The following is a 22,243-nucleotide window of genomic DNA, read 5'->3' as shown; positions in this document are numbered from 1 at the left end:
TAAAAGGAGTAATATTAAAAAACATAATCCAGGAGTTCCCGTCGTGGCTCAGTGGTTAATGAACCTGACTAGCATCCATGAGGACAGGGTTCAATCCCTGGTCTCACTCAGTGGGTTAAGGATCTGGCGTTGCCGTGAGCTGTGGTGTAGGTCGCAGACGTGGTTTAGATCCTGCATTGCCAAGGCTGTGGCGTAGGCTGGTGGCTACAGCTCCGATTCAACTCCTAGCCTGAGAACCTCCATGTGCCCTGGTGTGTCCCTAAAAGACAAAGATACAAAAGACAAAAGACAAAAAACAAAAAAACACCACCACAACCCACAACCTAATTATTTGGAATACTGTTGAAAAAGCAAAAAATGTCCTTTAGGACATTCAGGACCACTAATGTCCTCTGCCCAAACTTGTATTCAACTTTCCCTATGAAAACAATTCCAACAAGCTTCGTCAGAATTAAGAGAAGGTTGCCTGAGGCAAGCACATTCATGCAGAAAGGCAAGGCCTTAACCTTAATACAGCCATGGTAGAACCCAGCTCTGCAGTCACAAACTTGCCATCACTTCAATAATTTAAGCACAAATGGTAAAAATGTTAGATGTACACTAAGAGAAGCACAGAGTATAGAATAAATTTTATAAAAACTTAGAATCAAAATGGTTAAAATTGAATTTGTGGCATTTAGTCAAACCAGAAAATTCACTTTGATCAAAGAGCTCATTCCTTATCAAAACTGATAGATGATGGAGTTCCCGTCGTGGCTCAGTGGTTAACGAATCCAACGAAGAACCATGAGGTTGCGGGTTCGATCCCTGGCCTTGCTCAGCGGGTTAAGGATCCAGCGTTGCTGTGAGCTGTGGTATAGGTAGCAGACATGGCTCGGATCCTGTGTTGCTGTGGCTCTGGTGTAGGCCGGTGGCTACTGTTCCGATTGGACCCCTAGCCTGGGAACCCCCATACGCTGGGGAAGCGGCCCAAGAAATAGCAAAAAGACAAGAACAAAAACAAAACTGACAGATGAAATATAAGACGAATTAGAGTTAATAGTCTTATCACACAAAGAAGAGAAAAACACCTGCGCTTGAAACCAGTGATAGAACCTTGATGTGTCTTAAATCTGGCTATAAATCAACTAAAGCAACCAAGAGGTAGAAAACTTTTACCAATTAGATGGCTCACACATATTTAAAGAATATAAAATCAAAGTTGCTGTTTTGCTGAAAACTAATAATTTTAAATAATTATTATGTTCAAACCTAGCTGTATTAAAGTTAATTTGAGGAATTATAATCAAAATGATTAAAACTAAGTGTGAGCAAATACAAAGAATAAATGGGTTATACTTACACCATCTCCAAATCTGGTGGCAATTCACTTTCTTTTTCCCAGGTTAATATCTCTACTGCATACCGAAACATAATAGCAAAAATGTTGTAAGTTCTGGCTATCACATCTTCTGATAAATGCACAAGAGGATCCTGAAAGAACAGAAAAAACATGTAACCACGTTAAATGCACATCAATTCTCCTTTTTCCAATTTTGCCTCCAGTCCTCAAAATATTACTGTAAAAAGCTGAGTGGGAGTTTCCATTGTGGCTTGGCAGTAACAAACCTGACTAGTATCCATGAGGACAAGGGTTTGTTTCGATACCTGGCCCCGCACAGTGGGTTAAGAATCCAGCATTGCCATGAGCTGTGGTATAGGTCGCAGACACTGCTCGGATCCTGTGTTGCTGTGGCTGTGGTGTAGGTCGGCAGCTGCAGCTCAGATTGAACCCCTAGCCAGGAACTTCCAAATGCCGCACGCGTGGCCCTAAAAAAAAGAAACAAAAACAACAACAAAAACAAACCTAACATTAAACTATGTTTACAGCTTCATATTCCTCTAATCCAAGATTTCCAGAATAAACAAAGGAATGTTATCTAAGGAATGTCATCTAAGCAATATTTAGTTTTATAGGTATAAAAGAGAGCCTGATTTTTGAGGATTCTAAAGACAAACATCAACAAGAACAGAAAACTGCTCCACAATGTTGTTAAGAATCACTCGTTTTCTCTCAGTGAGACAAGTCGTGTATGCACACAACAGGGAACTTTGCATCAGACTTAACAGTGAATAAGTCAATATATTTCAAGGTTAATGTAAAAAAGTATTACCAACACACACTGAGGTTATCATAGTATCTTCAAGGTTAGCAAAATGTTTTCTACAATTTTTGATCTTAAAGCTTTATCTTATATTTAAATGTTATTTAGCTTAATTGCTAAATAGTGTTATATCCACCTCTCAGTAAGAAAATCCACATATTCTAACATCATGGAATGGGAACCAGCACATTCATTCAAATATACATAAGGATACAGAGCATTTCTATACATTCTCATCAAGGATCAGCTTAGTGGAACTGATACAAAACAAATGGAGGAAGAGAATAAAAACAAGAATGAAGGGACAAGGACAAAGATTCCTAAAGGAGACAGGTTTAGGGCTTAAAGAATGTGAGAAAAAGTAAAGTAAGACAAACATTTTTCAAAGTCTTATGGGGCTTTGTACTTACAACTTTTTTTCAATAAACTGCTTTGTATGATCCATCAAAATTTTTTTCTTTGTCCTGCTAGATTTGCTCCTATTTCTTGTGGAGACTTTAGAAGTTAACATGGGAAAACCACCTGTTACAAAGAAGGTACTGGAACTGGTACCTTCTCAGGATTCATAAAAGAATAGCTATTAATCACAGTCAAACCTCACACTGTTCTAAAACAGAAAGGAGAACCAAAACTCACAGTTTTCTTGGTGATGTTATCTCACTTTACAGTCACACAACTTCCTACAATTATGTCCCATAGTACAAGACATTTAGAGGACTGAAGAATTATGATAAACAGGATTTATAACAATTAAATTGCCCTGGGACAGAAACAACCAATTTTTTTTTTTTTTTGTCTTTTTGCCTTTTCTAGGGCCACTCCCATGGCATATGGAGGTTTCCAGGCTAGGGGTCTAAGTGGAACTGTAGCCACCGGCTTATGCCACAACCACAGCAACGTGGGATCTGAGCCACATCTGCGACCTACACCACAGCTCATGGCAATGCTGGATCCTCAACCCACTGAGCAAGGCCAGGGACCGAATCTGCAACCTCATGGTTTCTAGTCAGATTTGTTAACCACTGTGCCATGATGGGAACTCCAGGAACAACCAATTTTTGAGAATCCAAGGCAGCAGTGCCTGAACTCTGTTCTACAAAGTTGCAGGGCCTGTTACAGATGTTGTCTATTTGAAACACACATCAGTTTCAAAATATATGACTATCTGAATTTTTTAAATGGTAATACAAAATATACTCTAAAATATGTCCTATTACATATTGGGGACCAACAGTTGGTAATTTTGCTGCTACATTAATCCAATTTGGGACAGCCCTGGGAATACACAGTCTTTTGCCATCTTTGTACATACATGTTAACTTCTTGAAAATGGTCACTGATTGAGAAACATTTTATTTCTGCAGTGAAGAGATAGCAGGCTGTACAAGTCTACTCATAGGGACAATGGTAAATTAAATGCTCAGAGTGCTCTTATCATGGCATAAGTCAGTTGGAATGAGTAAATAAACGACCATCTTATCCTATGTTACCTATTACAATTTTTTTTTTTACCTATTACAATTTTTAATTGTTTTTTTGATGACATTTATGTTAGAGAAAGTAAGCCTTTGCCATTGAGTCAACTTTCATTTACTCTTGCTTCAAACTTTTCAAGCTGTTAAAAAGGTTACCTAGATTATCTTAGAGGACTGTAGGAATTATTAAAAACTTAAATCTTTTATGTGATGTACTCTATAATGTTTGAATTTTTAAAATGTAAACATGTATCATAATAAAGTGTTTAACTGTTGTCATATGTAAATAAAGTATGAATGAGGGTTTTCACTATACTGTCCAAATAAAACTAGAAATCAACTAGAGTCCAAACAGTCATGAACTGACTTTCTAACAAGTAAATAATATACATTCTTACTTATAAAAAGTAAATTCATTAATAAAACCACTTACATCTTTTATTATTGGGATTTCTTAGAAATTTATTTTTTAAAAAACTCCACGCTAAAAAAATGTTTTTAGAAACCTGTATAATATACTGTCAGAGTTGTCTATACTACCTAGGTTTAAAGCCCAGCTCTGGCACTTACTGTGTGAGACATTTTAGGCAAATTTAAGACTCAAGCTTCCACAGCTGTAAAGTATTAGTAACAGCAGTATTTGCCCTACAGGGCTGTTCTGAGAATTAAATGAGGTAAACCAAGTATAGTACTTAGCATGATATTTAGCTATTAACGACCACTGATCTACATTCAAATGGGATGTGAGCAGCATTGATAAGTGAAAATTTCAAATAAAAAATTTTTCAGAGGTGTTCAGTTATTTTTTTTGAATTAAATTTCATCCCAAAAAGGCTTTATAGCAACCTAAGAATATGTTCAGTGTAATAAAACTGTATTACAAAATAGATATACAGGGGAGTTCCAGCTGTGGCTCAGTGGTAACAAACCCAACTAGGATCCATGAGGACGTGGGTTCAATCCCTGGCCTTGCTCATTGGCTTAAGGATCTGGTGTTGCAATGAACTGTGGTGTAGGTCGCAGATGCGGCTCAGATACTGTGTTGCTGTGACTGTAGTTAGCAGCTGCAGCTCCAATTTGACCCCTAGCTTTGGAACTTCCATATGCAGCAGGTGTGGCCCTAAAAAGCAGGAAAAAAAAAAAAAAAAAAAAAAAAAGGATGTACAGGAAGTTCCTGCTATGGTACAGTGGTTAAAGAATGCAACTGCAGTAGATTGGGTTACTGTGGAAGCGTGGCTTTGATCCCCAGTGTGGTACAGTGGGTTAGAGGATCTGGTATTGCTGCAGCTGTGGCTTGGGTTCAGTCTCTGGCCTGGGAACTTCCATATGCCATGTACGCAGCCACAAATTTTTTTTTTTTTTGTCTTTTTGGCATTTCTTGGGCTGCTCTCGCGGCATATGGAGGTTCCCAGGCTTGGGGTCTAATCAGAGCTGTAGCCACCGGCCTACGCCAGAGCCACAGCAACGCGGGATTTGAGCCGCATCTGCAACCTGCACAACAGCTCACGCCAACACCAGATCCTTAATCCACTGAGCAAGGCCAGGGATTGAACCCGCAACCTCATGGTTCCCAGTCGGATTTGTTAACCACTGTGCCATGATGGGAACTCCAAGCCATAAAATTTTTTAAAAATGTAAAAAGCTGGTAAAATGAAAGTAAAGTGAAGATAGCATCTATTTATAAATGCGGATATATAAATTTCCATACATCTGCTATAGACAAGCTGTTTTCCAGATACCCCAACAAAAGGAAAAATAATCAGTTATCAGATTCACACCAAGAGACGCATAACATTTCCTAAGGCAGAAACCTAAGAGTAAGTTTTTAAAGCTTTTATGAAGATCAACAAAGGAGATACTACACAGTATGTGGCATTTCTCAACTAGGGGAGGTACCTTTTCTCCAGCCTCCCTAATTACCTCCCATGCTCAAGGGCCCATTTGGAAAACTAGTTGGGGATTTACTGTTGTCACAGTGATGGAAGATGTTACTGCCATTTAATGAGTGGGAATTAGGTAGAATAAACATAATGCTTCTGACAGTATATACCTGGGGTCAGTAAAGTTTTTCTGTAAAGAGTCAGAGAGTAAATATTTTATTTTTTGCAGGCTATTGGGTCTCTGTCACAGCTACTCAATTTTGCTGCTATAATGGAAAGACAGCTACAGACAATATATAAACAATTAAGAGTGGCTGTGTTACAATACAATTTACTTACAGACAATGAAATTTGACTCTTCACATGCCACAAATACTACCTTATTGATTTTTTTTCAACTATTTAAAAACACAAAAAGCCATTCTTGGCTTATGGTGGTGCCGGTAACAGGTTGCAGATCAGTCAGCCCATGGGGCCGATAGTTTGCTGATCCCTGTTTTATACAATGAAGAAATGTCCCACCCCAAATGGCAAAAGCGGAGAACTGTGGAACTTCTAAACATTATCCCAACAGAAGTATATTATCAATTTTTTCCAACTTTTTCTTAAGATATAAGCTGAATATATAACAAAAAATTACATTCAATGAAAACAACTTGAGGACTAAAAAAGTGCTTCCAAATATTATATAGCTTTCTTCCATTTCTATCGCAAGATACAGAAAACCTACATACTGTATGAATTTAGAGAGTGGGAACCAGGTATGCTAAACATAATGCTACCTTTTTAATATTCTACAGTCTTTTCTTGAAGATTTCATTTCTCTTAACTGAATTCTTAAAAGAAAAACTAAATGGCAGAATCTGAAGGTTTTATTCTCTGTCAAATTGCTGGAGTATATATTCTCTAGGCAGGATGATATAATTTCATCTAGGCAAGTAATCATGCTGGCATCTTCTTAAAATTCTAATCACAGTCTTCACTATGTGATCTCTACCCCACTAATGTATAAAGCTGAAGGCAACAGACTAACTGCAGGCAGATTCGTAATTTTTCTTAGAAAACTATTTTAAGCCTATTCTAAAACAAGGATAAAAAGATGAGAAGTCCTAGTTTTTCTCTTTAAATAATTTACTGGGGTGAAATTCATAGAACATAAAATTAACCATTTTAAAGAGAACAATCTGATGGTATTGTGTATGTGCATAAAGTCGAGCCACAACCACCTCTATTTAGTTCCAAAACACTTCTGTCACTTCAAAGTAAAACCTCTTATCCATTAAGCAGTTTTCTCCATTCTTCCCTTTCCTACCCCCTGGCAACCACCAGTCTGTGTTCTGTCTCTACAGATTCATCTATTCTGGATATTTCATATAAATGGAATTGCATAATATGTGAATTTTGTGTCTCCTTCTTTCACTGAGCATGATGTTCATTCATGTTGCAGTATGTATTAGTACTTCATTCCTTTTTATGGCTGAGTAATACTACACTATAATGTATATACCACAATTTGTTTATCCATTCATACACTGATAGACATTTCAGCTGTTTCCACTTTTTGGCTACTGTGAATAATGCTACTAACGTGTGCGGATGTACTTATTTGAATACTTGTTTTCAATTATTTTGGGTATATACCTAGAAATGAAATTATAGGCTTATATGGCAATGTTTAACATTTGAGGACCAGCCAAACTCTTTTCCACAATGTTGAATCATTGTGCATTCCCACTAGCACTGTGCAGAGTTACAATTTCTCTACATCCTCACAAATACCTATTTGCCACTTTTTTGATTATAGCTCTCTTAGTGGGTGTGAAGTGGTATTTCACTTTGGTTTTGACTTACATTTCCCTAATGATGAATAATCCTGAGCATATTTGTTGGTCACTTGTATTATATCTTATTTGGAGAAAAACCTATTCAAGTCCTTTGCTCATCTTTAATTGTACTGCCTTTCTGTTGTTGAGTTGTAAAATATATATTCTGGATATCAGAAACTTACCAGATACAATTTGCAGATATTCTTTCCCATAGTCCTAAAGTTTTATACAAGTTTTCAAATTTGTTAAAAAAGCAAAACCATTTTCTCCAAATACATCTGTGTCTTGTTTATATTTTTATTTGCGGAATGCCAATACAATATGAAAGGGATAAAAATGGAGCTGCTTCGGAGTTCCTGCTGTGGCACAATGGGATCTTCAGCGTCTTGGGAGCATTGGGATGGAGGTTCAATCCCCAGCCTAGCACAGAGGGTTAAGGATCTGGTGTTGCCACCGCTGCAACTTGGGATGTGACTGTGGCTCAGATCTGATCCCTGGCCCAGGAACTCCATATGCCACAGGGCAGCCAAAAAAGAAAAAAGTGAAAAAAAAAGGGGCTGCTTTAATTGAAGTGGAAAAGTCTCAAACCCTGAGCAACTGGCTTCTCTGTGTAGCAAATCCTAGAACACTTGCATAAAGCAAATTGAAACAGAAACAAATACTTTGTTTTCTATAGCACTGAATCACTCTGCACACATTTTCATCTGTCCAAAATACAGTGGAACATAGCCAAAAAGACGCTGTCCTACCCCATGAATTTTTTGGTCATTCTATTAAAGTATTTGAGACCTGGAAGATATGTGCACCAGGAAGGACTATTAATGTCCACTTGCTCCAAATCTATATCAGATCTGCTTACTAACAATGCAGAAGTACTCTGAATGTATGCACCTCTCTGCCATTTAAAATTAAAATCTTAAATAAGGATCTTAAACATTATTACAAACAGCAGAGTTTCCAGAATTTACTTAGTGAGAGTCTACAACAAATATTTAGAGAAAAATAATGAAGTATCAGCAATTTCAGAAAACACATATTTACAGCTGAAATGAGTATAATTTGTACTGAGCTATCATCCCTATGCCTGGTCCCATCACATATCCACTGACACTGAATGATCAGGAGATGATGACTAGGATTGGCTGCTGAGTATCTGACCTACAAAGTCTTAGTCACAACACAAACACCAACGAAGTTAACTGGTCTACATACACAGAAAAAATAATCCCTTTAATAACAGAGAACTTAAAAAAGAAACCATATATGCTTAAAAACAAACAAACAAACAAATGAAACAGTCCAAATTAAACTTCTAGAATTTCAATGGTATGGCATTCGTAAAATGTAAAAAACCTTCAAAGCATACCTGATCACTGTTAATAGTGACAGGACTACTTTTACTTATTCACTTCTATATTATAACCTAATTTCGAAGTCTGAAAATAATTCAAACTTGTGGTTAAAACAGTATTTCCTTAAAAACAACTTTGTGAAAATGTTTTTACCTCTTCTTCCTCAATTTCAGAGGTGTTAAGTTCATGTTTTTGACAGTAAGGACCCTCTTTCCAAGCTTCAGTATCACCACAGTCACAGAAACCTCCACCTCCTGATGTTGTCATCTTGAAAAAAAATTGTAAAGTATCTTGTCAATATGTATTTATGAGGGCTACCAGATTACAAATAAGAATATCAAGTTCTAAGGAAATAACATTGCTAAAGTGTTTAATTTCTTTGGAGGGATAAAATTAAATAAAATGCCAAACTTCTCAATGTTTTAAAGCTTATTTTAAATAAGCCTAGAGGCTAATTTAAGTGATTTGAAAATAAAATACTTTGTAGTGTCTAGTAAGCTACAGCTATTTTAAAGAGGTAAAATATGTCCACTTACATGACTTCCTTAATAAGGAAAATTATGAGTGTTTTCTTGCTAAGTTTTGGCTAAACTGCTATAATGTTGGTCTATGCTACCAGGTTATAGCGCTATAACGTAATACATCAGATTCAAGAGTTAGGAAGATTCCTACAGCTGCTGCTTTCCACAAGAGTCTAGTAAGAGTGTTGCATCTGCATTAAAAAAGTGACCACCGAACACTATAAAAATATTTATTTTTCTTTTCTAAAACTCTCTAAATAGTGTTCTTTTTAATTTTTTGTCTTTTTAGAGCTGCACCCACAGCACACGGAGGGTCCCAGGCTAGGGGTTGAACTGGAGCTATGGCCGCTGGCCTATACCACAGCCACAGCAATTCGGGATCCGAGCCGTGTCTGCGATCTACACCACAGCTCACTGGCAACACTGCATCCTTAACCCACTGAGCAAGGCCAGGAATCGAACCTGCGTCCTCGTGGATGCTAGTTAGATTAGTTTCCACTGAGGCACAATGGGAACTCCTAAATAGCATACTTTAAAAAGAAAGGAAGCTCTGGAAATAGAAAATATGGATTGTCTGGTCACATAATCTTTTACCCTCTGCAGGGTTCAAGAATTATTCATGCTTCCATAAGATTTAATGATTCAAGGAATTTGGCCAGACAAAACCCATTATTTAATCATTTGTAGACTTGAAATTCTGCTCTGTACTGTGAGGGAGTTTAAGAATGGCTATGAGAGGGGAATTTTAGAAAGAGCCCCTTACATTCTGCCCAAAGTAACGTTCCAGCTACTAACAGTTCCCTAAACTTTTGAACATATATGGTTTTGTCTTCAATTTCTAGTAGAGGAACCAGGACAGGCTTAGCAATAATCTACCTTTGCATTCTGTATTCTTTTTTTTTTTTTGTCTTTTTGTCTTTTTGTCTTTTGTCTTTTGTTGTTGTTGTTGTTGTTGCTATTTCTTGGGCCGCTCCCGCGGCATATGGAGGTTCCCAGGCTAGGGGTTGAATCGGAGCTGTAGCCACCGGCCTACGCCAGAGCCACAGCAACGCGGGATCCGAGCCACGTCTGCAACCTACACCACAGCTCACGGCAACGCCGGATCCTTAATCCACTGAGCAAGGCCAGGGATTGAACCCGCAACCTCATGGTTCCCAGTCGGATTCGTTAACCACTGCGCCACGATGGGAACTCCGGTATTCTTAAATTAAAAGTAAGCATACTTAATTTTGGGAAAAGTACTGATTGCATTGTAGCAGTTAAAAATAATAATAAAATTGGTTAGTATTATGTTTTGGAGTAGGCCCTCTATATTATTAGCAGATGCCTCTTTAATAAGAAATGGCAAATCTTCTGTAGAATATGACCAAAATTTATAATTTTTTTCCTTTTTTTTAAGGACATCACCTGTGGCATATGGAAGTTTCCAGGCTAGGGATCAAATCAGAGCTGCTGCAGCTTGTAGCAACACCAGAGCCTTAACCCACTGAGCAAGGCCAGGGATTGAACCTGCATCCTCAGGGATATTAGTTGGGTTCTTAACCCTCTGAGCCACAATGAGAACTCCAGAATATTTCTTAAAGGTATAATCATATCACTTTCCTTATTTTTCTCACTCATCCTCCCTTCAGAACCTCCCTCTCCTATTTTTAACTCTCACCTTTATCCTCTAATTTTTGATAACCTGCTTCATACACCTAGAATTACGAAGACAATAAACATTAAAAAGATAGCAAAACAAACTAGTTGAAAACCAATACTGGAAGAGCTGCTATCTGTACTACTTTTCTTAGACCATGTGTTCCATGAAATCTGGGTTCATAATTCATCTCTACACTGCCATCATATATTTAACGGCATTTAAATAACACATTTCTTAAATCACTGTTTCTGTGTTAAATATTGAAATTTTTAAAAAGGAAGGAAAGGTATATCTAGTATAAAATTCAATACTAGTTGTAGTTATTATTTGGATATTACTAACCCTATATCGATGGTCTCTGTGAATACTTCCCAAAAAGCACTCCATGCATAAAACACAAGTTGGATCAACTGCACAGTCTCTGTAAAGTTAAAGAAAAAAAATCAGAGTGTCATAAAATAACTGTATATTTTACAACATAATATATTTTTTTGACGGGGTTGTGCCCATGGCATGCAGAAATTCCTGGGCCAGGGATTGAACCCACACCAACCACAGCAGTGACCTAAGCCACTGCAGTGACAACGCTGGAATCCTTAACCCACTGCACCACAAGGGAACTCCTATTTTACAACATAATATTTCAAATTGGAATCCATCCTAGAAGAGCCAGAACAGTGAAGTGCCTTGGTGTTGGAAGAAAGAAATTATTATTCCAAAGATCTCTCAGATCTTTGATCAGTGAAGTCAGCTTCATTCTGGATGTATAGTAGGGAGTCTTAGAAGGCACATATTACTAGAATGATGATTTTCCTTAAAGATTTGGGGAAAGCACATTTTATATTAAAACACAAAAATGTATATAGATTTTGAATATTATAAATTCTTAAGCTGTATCTTGAGATTTCAAATAACTTCCTCCATACAGGTATTTCAGATCAAGGGTCTTCAAAGTGGTATGTATGTATACACTCCCCAGAAAGGTGAGATGCCTAAGATGAAAAAAAAAATTAGAATTTCTGTTTCTATTAACATATTAACTAATTTAAAAGGGAAATTAAATATACTAAGTGGTCAATATACAGGCTGACATGAGTCTTGACACTTGGCTGTATATCTGATGGTCACACAACACATAGGGTTCATAAGACATCCTGATGAGAGAGTAAAAGCTCCATAGAGTGAATGGGTTGATAGTGATGCCCTCAGTCATTTCATTTGCTTTCATCATACTGACACTTAGATACATTTACAGATCATATCTTAAATAAGAGAACCTCTATAATTCTATGAAATGAAATGAGGAGTCATGAAAATCTTTAAATTTCCCCTTATCCTTGTTTCTGTATCCCCACAGGCAACCACTTCTACTGTGCTTATTGTGTGACCTTTTGTTTGTACATGTTCTTGCAAAATGGTTTTTTTTAATCCAGATTTTGTTTATTCAATCAGCTGATGGACATTTACACTGTTTCTACTTTTTTTTCCTTATTTTTTGCAAAATGTTTTTGAGTGTGTCTTTTTAATTCTTTTTAAAAAATTGGAAGAGAGTTGATTTATCATATTGTGTTAGTTCCAGGTGCACAGCAAAGTGATCTGGATATACATATACATTTTTTCAGATTCTATAATACCACAGGTTATTACAGATATTGAATACAATTTCCTGTGCTATATATAATAAATTTATTGTTTATTGAGTGGTTTTTTTTTTTTTTTTTTTGCTTTTTAGGTCCACACCCATGGCATATGGAGGTTCCCAGGCTAGGGGTCAAATTGGAGTGGTAGCTGCTGGCCTATACCACAGCCACAGCAACACCAGATCCAAGCCGAGTCTGACCTACACCACAGCTCATGGCAATGCCAGATCCTTAACCCACTGAGTGCGGCCAGGGATCCAACCCGCAGCCTCCATGGGTCCTAGTCGGATTCATTTCGGCTGTGCCACAACAGGAACTCCGAGTGCGTGTATTTTTGATGTGTGCATATCGCATTGTTATGTTTCATTCTGTTCTTTTTCAATTCTGTAACATAACCATTCATTTTGTATGTGTACATCTGATTTGCTGCTTCTAATCATTATATTATATGCGCGACATGTATGCAAAACATTTTCTCTACTATCCCTGCACTGGACACTTGGGATTAGCTCCAATGCGTTTCTACCACAAATAATGCTGCAGTGAGCATCCCAGTAAATGTTCTCTTATGGATCTGAGACTTTCTTTGGCATATAAATGCAAAAGCAGACCTGCTGGGTCATATACATGTAAAGTTCTTATTCTGAGTGCCATGCTACTGTCCAAAATGGCTGCATGTCCCCCAGCGGCGTGTGAGGGTTTTTATAGCCCTGCATTTCATCAGCATTTGGTTTTTATCTAGTTTTCTAATATGTGCCGGCTTAACATATACAAAATGATATCTGAATGCTACTATGTTTGAGCAACTCTTCACATGCTTATTGCTTTGAGGGTTTCCTTTTCTATAAATTGCATGTTTATATTCTTTGCCCATTTTTCTGCTGGGATAGCTTTGGATTGTTTATTTGCAAGAGTTCCCTCTATAATCTAGTTTAGTTGTTACTGGTCACTTGGCAATTTAAACAATGCAAATATTTACTCCCATTTGTCACTTGTGTAATAGTTTTGCCCATGGGGTCCTCTGTTAAATAGAACTCTCTAATTTGTGCTTTAAGGTTTCAGAAGTTCTTTCCCCAATCCTAGGTCATAAATATATATACATTTTTAAAGAAAATTATTTCCTATTGAATCTTCCACATTTAGGTGCTTAATCCATCTGGAATCTACCTCTGTATACGATGTAGAATAGATAATGGTTTTATTTCTCCATATATAATGAAATGCTTTCTTTTTCTAAAAATCATCTACTAAGCAATCTAACTTTTACCTTTTAATTGTGGTATCACCTTGATAACATATTAAGTTCCTATATATCCTTGAGTCTACACCTAAGCTATTTTATTTTACATTACTTTTTTTGTCTTTTTAGGGTCGTGCCTGCGGCACATGGAAGCTCCCAGGCTAGGGGTCAAATTGGAGCTGCAGCTCATGGCAACACCAGATCCTTAACCCACTAGGCAAAGCCAGTGATGGAACCCATGACTCACCAATACTAGTCAGTTTGTTTACCACTGAGCCAGGACAGGAACTCCTCTACCTTAGTTCCCTAATACGTTGGAGTGATCTACTTGTTTCTTCTTATACTGTACCACATTATGTATAACTATGGCTTTTTATAGTATGTATTAGTATCTAGTAGGGTAAGTTCCCTTTATTCTCTTTACTTATTTATTTCAGGCCCGAGTACAGCATACAGAGGTTCCCAGGCTAGGGGTCAAATCAGAGCTGCAGCTGCCAGCCTATGCCACAGCCACAGCAACTTGGGATCTGAGCTGCATCTGCTACCTACACCACAGCTCACGGCAACACTGGATCCTTAACCCAGTGAATGAGGCCAGGGATCAAACCCGCATCCTCACAGATGCTAGTCAGATTTGCTTCCGCTCAGCCACGACAGGTACTCCTTATACTCCTTTTTTTTTTTTTTTTTTTTGTCTTTTGTTGTTGTTGTTGTTGCTATTTCTTGGGCCGCTCCCGCGGCATATGGAGGTTCCCAGGCTAGGGGTCGAATCGGAGCTGTAGCCACCGGCCTACGCCAGAGCCACAGCAACGCGGGATCCGAGCCGCGTCTGCAACCTACACCACAGCTCATGGCAACGCCGGATCGTTAACCCACTGAGCAAGGGCAGGGACCGAACCCCAACCTCATGGTTCCTAGTCAGATTCGTTAACCACTGCGCCACGACGGGAACTCCTTTATACTCCTTTTTTAAAGGTTGATTTAGCTATTCATGAATTCTTATTTATTCTTCTACATGGTAAGTTTTAGAATACCTAAAAATACTCAGTTAAAATTTTGACAGAGATTATGTAGAATTTATTAAAAAACTTCAGTAGTAATAACATCCTTGTAAGAGTAACTTATCATGTCCATGATTATTTCTTGTATCTTTTCCTGAAGTTTTAATGTTTTCTTAATATGAGTCCTATATATTCTTGATTAGACTAATATCTAGGTACTGTGTAGGTTTTTTTTTTTTCTTTGTCTTTTTGCCTTTTTCTAGGGCCACTCCCGCAGCATATGGGGGTTCCCAGGCTAGGGGTCTAATCGGAGCTGTAGCTGCTGGCCGACACCACAGCCACAGCAACTCGGGATCCAAGCCTCGTCTGCACCCTACGCCACAGCTCACAGCAATGGCGGATCCTTAACCCACTGAGCAAGGCCAGGGACCGAACCCACAACCTCATGGTTCCTAGTCAGATTTGTTAACCACTGAGCCACGATGGGAACTCGCTGTGTAGGTTTTTTTTTTTTTTTTAATGATACATATATTTTTTAAAAGTCTCATTTTCTAGTTGGTTAAGAATGATGAAAATAGATTTATAATACCCTTGGTAAACTAAGGGCAGTTCTAATGGTTTGCTGATTCTGTTTCTTCCCCCCCAAAGTAAATGAGTATACAGTCTGCACATAATGACCACTTTGTCTTTTTTCTTACAATAGTTATACCTTTTATTTCTTTTTTTCCCCCTTATACTGCTGATAAGGACCTCTAATAATATGTTAAATAGCAACAGTAATAGCAGGCATCCTTGACTTGCTTTAGATATTAAAGTAAACATATCTAAAGGTTCTCCATTAAGTACTACATTCACTGTAAGTTTATTAAGCAAGTGCTCTTCTAAAAAGAACCAAGCATTTACCTTGCCTTTCCTGTATAAACTGTGCCTCAAGGTAATGAAAGGATTGATGAGGCACTGTGTTTCTTTTATAGAAGACTAGCTAATAAGAGATGATAAGTTATAATAGCACCATTCTGCTAACCTCTAATGAAATAATGATTCAGACAGCAAGCATCAGTGACTGCTAAAACATCAGGTAAAAAGGCTAATGAAGGAGGTTCCCTATGGCATAGTGGGTTAAGAATCTGGTTTCGTCACTGCTATGGCTTGAGTCATTGCTGTGAGGTGGGCCTGAAACCTGGCCTGGGAACTTCCACATGCTGTGGGCGCAGCCAAAAAAAAAAAAAAAAAGTTAATGGAGACCTTTACAATAGTTGCATCTGCCAGGTACCTAAATCTACCAATCAAACTTAACAAAACAAAAGCAATCATCTGCCTCCTGATATTAAGAATTAAGTTAGGAGTTCCCGTCGTGGCGCAGTGGTTAACGAATCCGACTAGGAACCATGGGGTTGCGGGTTCGGTCCCTGGCCTTGCTCAGTGGGTTAATGATCCGGCGTTGCCGTGAGCTGTGGTGTAGGTTGCAGACGTGGCTCGGATCCCGCGTTGCTGTGGCTCTGGCGTAGGCCGGTGGCTATAGCTCCGATTGGACCCCTAGCCTGGGAACCTCCATATGCCGCGGGAGCGGCCCAAGATACAGCAAAAAGACAAAAAAAAAAAAAAAAAGAATTAAGTTAAAAGTCAATAATTATGAATAATTATGATAATAATTATGAAATTATTATCCACCCCCTCCATAACAGATTTTAATCAAGCCCAACTACCCACTTAGAGGAAATACAGGGAAAAAAGAAACATGTTAGGCAACACTATGAGGACACAATCAGCCAAATCCAGAATGTGGAAAATTCCATAGGACAAATGGCCTGGTTTCTTAGTAACATAAAATGGAAAAAAGAAAGAGGTAAAGGAATTATTACAGAGTAAAAGAAAGAATGAGTAACAACAGCCAAAAACAATGTGTGAACTCTGAATCCACGTTTGTGAATCAACTGGGACAATTTCAACTCTGCTAGGTATTAGATAACATTAAGAAATCAGTGTCAATTATTTTAGGATATTAATGGTTGTAGTACATATTGATTTTAAAAAGTATGCTGTCTGGAATTTGCTGCAAAATAATCCGGCAGGGCAGGAAAGAATATGTGTGTGTGTGTGTGCATAGATTACAAAGAGTTGTCACATGTTAGCAATTGCTAAAGCTGAGCAATGAGTACCTGTCAGGTCTATTGCATCATTCACTCTATCTTTACTATGTTTGAAAATGTCCGTAATAAAAAACTTAAAAAAAAAATCCAATACACAAATCCTCAAAAAGTTCCCTTATATATTGTTTGCTAAGAATTAAATCAGCAACAATTATTGAGATTTATAAAATGCTTTTCTAGAAAAACATATTTTTTTTCTCTCAACTATTTAAAATGGTGAATTACATTAATAAATGTTTTAAAGATGATCTTTGGATTCCTGAACTAATTTCCATTTGATCATGATGCATTATTCTCTTAGCATATTCTTGGATTCAGATAGCTAATATTTTATTTAGGACTCTTTCATCTATGTTAACAAGGGAAATGGCTTTATAATATCGCCTCTTAAATTTATCAGGGTTTGAAATCAACCTTATAGTAGCTTCATAGTTACACAGTTTTCACTGTTTCCTCATTTTCTGTAGTTACTGTTTTAAGGAATTGTTCCACTAAAATCTGGTAGAACTCACTTATACACAGTCATCCAGGTATGGGATTTTTGGGAGGAAAGATCTTTGACTACCATTCCAATGTTTTCATACTGCATTCAAGCTGCCTATCACTTTTCTACAAATTTATTTCAACCATCTTTTTAATTTTTTTAAAGCAATTACTTGTTCACAATTTTCATATTTCAGAGGCTGTCAAACTTTCTTGGTTCATGGCATCTTTGTTGTCTCAACAGTTTTTTTCCAGGGCACCACCAGACCAAATGGTTAGACCATTCTGTTTATCAAATAGTTAGACTAAAAAAACTTAGTACCTGTTGGGCACTGTAAAAATTTCTCAAATCTTAGAATCAGATTAGATACTACCACCCTCATTTCTTTTCTTTTTCTTTTTTTTTTTTTTTTGTCTTTTTTTTGCTATTTCTTTGGGCCGCTTCTGCGGCATATGGAGGTTCCCAGGTTAGGGGTCGAATCGGAGCTGTAGCCGCCGGCCTACGCCAGAGCCACAGCAACGTGGGATCCGAGCCACGTCTGCAACCTACACCACAGCTCACGGCAACGCCGGATTGTTAACCCACTGAGCAAGGGCAGGGACCGAACCCTCAACCTCATGGTTCCTAGTCGGATTCATTAACCACTGCGCCACAACGGGAACTCCACCACCCTCATTTCTTATTCCAAAACATATTTGCTTTTTAATCACAGCAACAGAGAGGAATGACACCACCAAAAGAAATACCATGAGTGTACTTGTCAATCTTATTCTGAATTTCATATATTTACATTTCTCTTTTTCCTTTTCACTCTTGTCAGGAAATTGCCTTAATAATTCCAAAGAGTAAATATCTTAACTTTTAACTTTTTTTTTTTTTTCTTTTTCCTTTTTTGCTGCATCATGGCATGTGGAAGTTCCCAGGACAGGGATCAAATCCAACTCACAGCTGTGACCTACACCACTGCTGTGGCAAGGCCAGATCCTTAACCCACTGCTCCACAACAGGAATTCCTTGTTTCATTTAAAAAAACGTTTTTATTTCTTTTCTTCTTTTTCATTTGAGTGTGCTCAATTGTTCTATTTTTACTAACTTTTTTTATTCCCTTTTTGCAGTTGCACCTGAAGTTTCCAGACTAGGTGTTAAATTGGAACTGTAGCTGCCAGCATTCACTACAGCCACCGAAACAATGGATTCAAGCCTCATCTGCAAGCTACACTGCAGCTTGCAGCAATGCCCAGATCCTTAACCCACAGAGCAAGGCCAGGGATCGAATCCACATTCTCATGGGACTAGTTGGGTTCTTAACCAGATGAGCCACAATGGGGACTCCATATTTCTACTAACCTCTTGAACTCAATGTTTACCTTGTTTTTCTTTTTTACCTCTGAAATAATTTTCAGGAAAGTTGCAAAAACAGTAGAGCCCTTTACACCCTTACCAAGCTATCCTTAATATTAAACATAATATGAGGAAAATTAACATTGACACAATATTATTAATTAGAGACCTTATTCAAATATCATCAGCTTTCCCACTACGGTCCTTTCTTTCTCTTCCATGATCCAACACAGGCTCCCACATTACATTAGATATCATTTCTCCTTAGTCTCCTCCAAATTTGTGACTGTTTCTCAGTCTTTTCTTGACTTTTGAAGAGTACTTTTTTTTTTTTTGTCTTTTCTAGGGCTGCACCCCCGGCATATGGAGGTTCCTGGCTAGGGGTCGAATCAGAGCTGTAGCCGCCAGCCTATGCCACAGCCACAGCAATGCGGGATCTGAGCTGTGTCTGTGACCAACACCACAGCTCACAGAAAAGCTAGATCCTCAAACCACTGAGCGAGGCCAGAGACTGAAGCCACAACGTCATGGTTCCTAGTCAGATTCGTTAACCACTGAGCCACGACGGGAACTCCCGGTCAGTTATTTTGTAGATATCCCACAATTTGGGTTTGTTTGATGTTTTCACGCTCAGATTGAGTTACGCATTTTTTGACAATACCGGGGAAGTGATGCTGTGTTCTCAGTGCATCATAACAGCGGGCACGTGATCATGTGCTGTCTTATTACTAGAGATGTTATCTTTGCTCACTTTGTTAAGATGATGTCTACCAGCCAGATTTCTTCACTGTAGTTATTGTTCATTTTGTAATTAAATGTATTTGGGGAGATACTTTCTGACTATGCAAATATCCTCCTATTTCTCCTTAAACTTTTGCCCACTAGTGTTAGCATCCAGACCTTGCCTACAAGCATTACTCTGCTATTTGCCTTAAGGTGATTTTCTTCTTCTCTCATTTCCTGTTTTATTGAATAGAACTCTTCAATATAGGAAAACTACTGAAAACATCCCTGCTCTTCTGTTTATTCAAATGATATGATCTTATGGGTATTTATTTTATTCTATGGGTTATAATTTAAGACTATCATTACTTATTTTATTGCTTACATTGTTTCAGCTTCAGCCATTGGGAACTCTTTTGGGTTGGCCTCTATGTCCTTTCAACATGCCCCCTTCCTTTCTGAGCACTTTCTTACCTTCTGGCAAGATAAGATGTTTGGTATTTTCCCTGTCCCTGCCCTGGAATCAACTGCTTCTCCATGGAACTCTGATACCTTTTTTTTGGACAATGGTATTTAGAAACCAGTATTTGGGTACTAGGTGGGTATACTCACTGCTATGGGAGTTTCATTGTTTCTGGGCCCTTTTAGCAGAGACAGCCTGGAAATGTATGTTTATAGAGCTTATTTTTAACCTTTCCTTTTGGGGGGGCAAATATTTTAAAATTATACATTTTTCTAAATACTAATTTCAACATGTAATCTTTTTATTATTGTTCTGTTGCTAAATTTCCTTAGTAATTTCAATTATTTTCTTTTACTTAACGTTAGCAATGTTAGTTTCCAAATTTTATTTAACTTACCCTTGTGTTATTTGTTTCTAATGTTTTTCTTTCCTTTTTTTGGCCACACCCATGCCATGCAGAAGTCCTGGGCCAGGGACTGAATCTGCACTGCAGTTGTACTAACGCTCGATCCTTAACCTACTGTGCCACATGGGAACTTCATCTATTTCTAATTTTATTGCCATAAATATAGTGGGAGAACAATTTGTATGGCTCTTGAGCTTTGAGAATTAACTAAGGTTTCCTTGAAGACTAAATACACAGGTCACTTTTTAAAAAACTGATATATAATTCAAGTATTATAAAATTCACCTTCTTAAAGTATACAACTTAGTGGTTCTTACTATACCCACAAGGTTGTACAATTATAACCCACCAGAATATCTGGATAAATATTTATTCAAAACCTCTGCTCATTTTTTTACTGGGCTGTCTTTTTGTGTTCCTTACATTTTCTACCATAAAAACTCTATTTGTCAAATATGAAAACTGCCACTCTAGCTTTCTTTTGTACCATAGTTTTTGCCTGGTATATTTTTCTCCACTATATCTATTTTTAGTGACTTTCTGTCTTTGCTTTGCCTCTCATAGACAACATTTTTTTTTTTTTTTTTTTTAGGTCTGCACCCGCAGCATATATAAGTTCCCAGGCTAGGGGTAGAACTGGAGCTGTAGCTACCAGCCTTCACCACAGTCAGTGCAATGCTGGATCTGAGCCTCATCTTCGACCTACACCACAACAACATCAGATCTTAACCTGCTGGAGGCCAGGAATTGAACCTGCATCCTCATGGATACTAGTCGGGTTCATCACCACTGAGCCACAAAAGAACTCCAACATTTTTGGATTGTAAAAATCTGAGAACCATTGTCTTTTTATTTGTATGTAATTATAAAAAGGAGTAAACCTAGTGTCTTATCCTCCAGAAGCCCATCATTTAACAGAAGAGAGACATGCATATAGTTATAGTACCAGTTGTTAAATGTCATTACATTAAAGGTATGTTGGGTTGGTCAAAGTACCCCTCTCTTGATTATGGATCCCTTTTTAAAAATGTTTAGATGACCTGACCATTGCTGTGAGTGGGGTGTTAAAGTCTCCCACTATTATTGTGTTATTGTCGATTTGTCCTTTTAAGGTTGTTAGCAGTTGCCTTATATACTGTGGTGAAACTATGTTGGGTGCGTAGATATTAAAAACTGTTATATCTTCTTCTTGGATTGATCCTTTGATCATTATGTAGTGTCCTTGTCTCTTATAACATTTTCTCTTTTAAGATCCATTTTGTCTGATATGAGTATTGCTACTCCAGCTTTCTTTTGATTCCCATTTGCATGGAATATTTTCTTCCATCCTCTCACTTTCAATTTGTATGTGTCCCTAGAAGTGAAGTGGGTCTCTTGAAGTCAGCATACATATGGGTCTTGTTTTTGTATCCATTCAGCCAGTCTATGTCTTTTGGTTGGGGCGTTTAGTCCATTAACATTTAAGGCAATTATTGCTATGTATGTTCTTAATGCCATTTTATTGATTGCTTTGGGTTTGTTTTTGTTGCTCTTTTTTCTTCCCTTCTTCTCTTGTTCTCTCCTCTTGTGGTTTGATGACTATCTTTAGTGTTGTATTTGGGTTGATTTTTCTTATTTGTCTGTGTTTCAACTGCAGATTTTTGGTTTGCAGTTACTCTGAAGTTTTGATATAAGAGTCTATATATATACACAAGATTGTTTTAAGTTGTTGGTCTCTTAACTGCAAGTGCATCTCCAGTGTCCTGCATTTGTACCCTCCTCTTCTCGTGATTTCTGATTTTTAAAAGTTTGTTTGGAACACAAAAGACTCAGAATAGCCAAAGACATCCTGAAAAAGAAAAACCGAGCTGAAAGAATCAGGTTCCCTGACTTCGGACCATACTAAAAAGCTATAGTCATCAAAATCATATGGTACCGGCATAAAGACAGAAATATACATTAGTGGAACAGGACAG

The 22,243-nt window shown here is 37.7% G+C and overlaps 1 protein-coding gene across 9 annotated transcripts in view; it reads right to left on the bottom strand.

Annotated features, from left to right (window-relative positions):
* UBR2 (ubiquitin protein ligase E3 component n-recognin 2) overlaps nucleotides 1–22,243 on the bottom strand; it is a 129,494-nt gene that overhangs the window by 82,026 nt on the left and 25,225 nt on the right. For all 9 annotated transcript variants that reach the window (XR_002345723.1, XR_002345724.1, XR_001297863.2 and 6 more), the window contains exons 3-5: nucleotides 11,183–11,261; nucleotides 8,831–8,944; nucleotides 1,343–1,473 (exon numbers count right to left, since the gene is read on the bottom strand). Coding sequence is in view for 5 of the 9 variants with exons in the window: in XM_021098699.1 (XP_020954358.1) it covers nucleotides 1,343–1,473; nucleotides 8,831–8,944; nucleotides 11,183–11,261 (324 nt within the window). In the remaining 4 variants the exon portion in view is untranslated. The remainder of the gene's footprint in view (nucleotides 1–1,342; nucleotides 1,474–8,830; nucleotides 8,945–11,182; nucleotides 11,262–22,243) is intronic.

This window comes from Sus scrofa, chromosome 7 (genome assembly GCF_000003025.6).
Source record: "Sus scrofa isolate TJ Tabasco breed Duroc chromosome 7, Sscrofa11.1, whole genome shotgun sequence".
In the NCBI taxonomy this organism is placed as follows: Eukaryota; Metazoa; Chordata; class Mammalia; order Artiodactyla; family Suidae; genus Sus; species Sus scrofa.
Note: the sequence above shows the minus strand (reverse complement) of the source record. Positions and strands in the feature narration are given on the sequence as shown.